At 39.8% G+C, this 2,809-nt stretch overlaps 1 protein-coding gene across 1 annotated transcript in view; it reads right to left on the reverse strand.

Annotated features, from left to right (window-relative positions):
- LOC107613125 (elongation factor 1-alpha) overlaps positions 649-2,809 on the reverse strand; it is a 2,324-nt gene continuing 163 nt past the window's right edge. Inside the window, exons 2-4 of the mRNA XM_016314982.2 lie at positions 2,643-2,647; positions 1,902-2,391; positions 649-1,810 (exon numbers count right to left, since the gene is read on the reverse strand). Of these exons, the coding sequence (XP_016170468.1) occupies positions 926-1,810; positions 1,902-2,363 (1,347 nt within the window). The 5' untranslated portion in view covers positions 2,364-2,391; positions 2,643-2,647 and the 3' untranslated portion in view covers positions 649-925. The remainder of the gene's footprint in view (positions 1,811-1,901; positions 2,392-2,642; positions 2,648-2,809) is intronic.

Below are 2,809 nucleotides of genomic sequence, written 5' to 3' on the forward strand. Positions count from 1 at the left end.
GTGAATTAAATATATTTATAATTTAATTATCAAATAATAAATATATTTTTTTATTGTGATGACAAAAACACAATTTCAAAATAGATTAATCAAACATATCTTCAATGTTTCTTCTGTTTGAAAATACAATTCATTTTAACAAAGCAATCACATTTTCTACAACATGAAAATCAGAAAATGGAAATAATTTTCAGAAGTTAAAAATAAAAAATATTTTCTAAAACAATTAATTCTAAAATAACCCTAAACAAAAATGAAAAGCCAGCCAGACTTATTTATTTTCACCAATTGTTTCCTCTTAGGCTCTTATCAATCAATCTGTGTGGTTTTTTTATCAGCTCCGAATGTCGAAGAATAGCATAAAACAAACATTCTATTGTCAAGCTATGCTTAACACGTAAACAGTTGAAGTTATAGTAATACTCAGATTTCCAAGATAGGTGGAACTCTTTAATTCCACCAGCACAAGTTGATTCAATTGAATGAAAACACTTAACTCTTCCAGAGGAAGAGCATTGCTATTATCAAAATTTTGTTCAAAAACCTGCCAAGAATTGGACATTTTAACGCAATGAAGATCATGCTGACGACAAATTATATAGTTATATCTGAGTATATGACCAGTGGAAATAAAGATAAGAGGCAAAATAAAAATAATAAAAGATAGATCTATAAACGAAAAAAGAAAGTTTAACCAGAAAACCAAATCATCGAAGTTTAAAACTGAACACGACCGAGAAATCAAATACTAGCATCGCCACCGTCTATCAAGCACCCAATTCTGAGACTGAGTACTGTACAGAGGTAGCAACAACCTACGACACCAAACACTAAACAAGATACTTAAGGTAGTTCCGCCAGAGACATAGCTGACGAAACATTTATTCATTATCATAGATGTAAAAGCATGCTGAACCCGCACGGTTCATTTGCCAGCTTTCTTCGCAGCAGATTTAGTGATCTTAGCTGAAGCATCCTTCTTCTCAACGCTCTTGATGACACCAACAGCAACAGTTTGACGCATGTCCCTCACAGCAAACCTTCCAAGTGGAGGGTACTCAGCAAAAGTCTCAACAACCATTGGCTTTGTGGGAATCATCTTCACCATACCAGCATCACCATTCTTAAGAAACTTGGGCTCCTTCTCGAGCTCTTTGCCAGAACGCCTATCAATCTTGGTCTGGAGCTCAGCAAACTTGACAGCAATGTGTGAGGTGTGGCAGTCAAGGACTGGAGCATAACCTTGGCCAATCTGGCCAGGATGGTTCATGATGATAACTTGAGAGGTGAAGCTTCCAGCCTCCTTAGCAGGATCATCCTTTGAGTTAGAAGCAACAAAGCCACGCTTCAACTCCTTCACAGAAACATTCTTAACATTGAAACCAACATTGTCACCAGGGAGAGCCTCAGGGAGAGACTCATGGTGCATCTCCACAGACTTAACCTCAGTCTGGAGTCCAGTGGGGGCAAAGGTCACGACCATACCAGGCTTGAGGATACCAGTCTCTACACGACCAACTGGAACAGTTCCAATACCGCCAATCTTGTAGACATCCTGAAGGGGCAGCCTGAGAGGCTTGTCAGAAGGTCTCTTTGGCTCATTGATCTGGTCCAGAGCCTCAAGCAGGGTGGGTCCCTTATACCAATCAAGGTTGGTGGACCTCTCAATCATGTTGTCTCCCTCAAAACCAGATATTGGTACAAATGCGATCTTGTCAGGGTTGTAACCAACCTTCTTCAAATAGGATGAAACCTCCTTCACAATTTCATCATACCTAGCCTTGGAGTATTTTGGGGTCGTTGCATCCATCTGTAAAACACATCCACAAATAAATTAGAACGACAAGAACATCATCAAAATCAAAAGATGGCTGAAAATATTTAGCAAAAGTGGATTATACCTTGTTGCAACAGCAGATCATCTGCCTAACACCAAGGGTGAAAGCAAGAAGAGCATGCTCACGGGTCTGGCCATCCTTGGAGATACCAGCCTCAAAACCACCAGTGGTGGAATCGATGATCAGAACAGCACAGTCAGCCTGGCTGGTACCAGTGATCATGTTCTTGATGAAATCACGATGACCAGGTGCATCGATCACAGTGCAGTAGTACTTAGTGGTCTCAAACTTCCACAGGGCGATGTCAATGGTAATACCACGCTCACGCTCTGCCTTGAGCTTGTCGAGAACCCAGGCGTACTTGAATGAACGCTTGTTCATCTCAGCAGCCTCCTTCTCGAACCTCTCAATCACACGCTTGTCGATCCCTCCAAGCTTGTAGATGAGGTGGCCGGTGGTGGTCGACTTGCCGGAGTCGACATGGCCGATAACGACGATGTTGATGTGACTCTTCTCTTTTCCCATTCTCTACAGAAAAAACTCAACAAAACACTGCACAACACCCGCAAACACGAAAAACAGAAAGAGTCAACTCCAGAGACATACAACAAACCACACATCAATGATCAAACAAGGCATATCAATAAATTAACCATCCACACCAGAACAAGACATAAACCACAAGAAAACTAGAGATATATAGTAATAATTCTCATAATTGTGACGATTCTAGGTAGATAAAAGAGATCAAAACGTATCTGCAGCTAAAACATTCAAAAACAGAAGAAAAAGGTAAATAGATACAGTGATTAAAAGATCTAACACAATTTTAAGGAATGAAAGATCATTATGCGAAATTCAGAGACAACGGTATTGATGATGAAGAACATATCAATAATCAAACGAAAAGAATTGAGAGACAATCCATGAAAGCGTAACATACAAGACCCTGCTTTCCAGAATAGAAAGCT

Source organism: Arachis ipaensis, chromosome B08 (assembly GCF_000816755.2).
Source record: "Arachis ipaensis cultivar K30076 chromosome B08, Araip1.1, whole genome shotgun sequence".
Taxonomy (NCBI): Eukaryota; Viridiplantae; Streptophyta; class Magnoliopsida; order Fabales; family Fabaceae; genus Arachis; species Arachis ipaensis.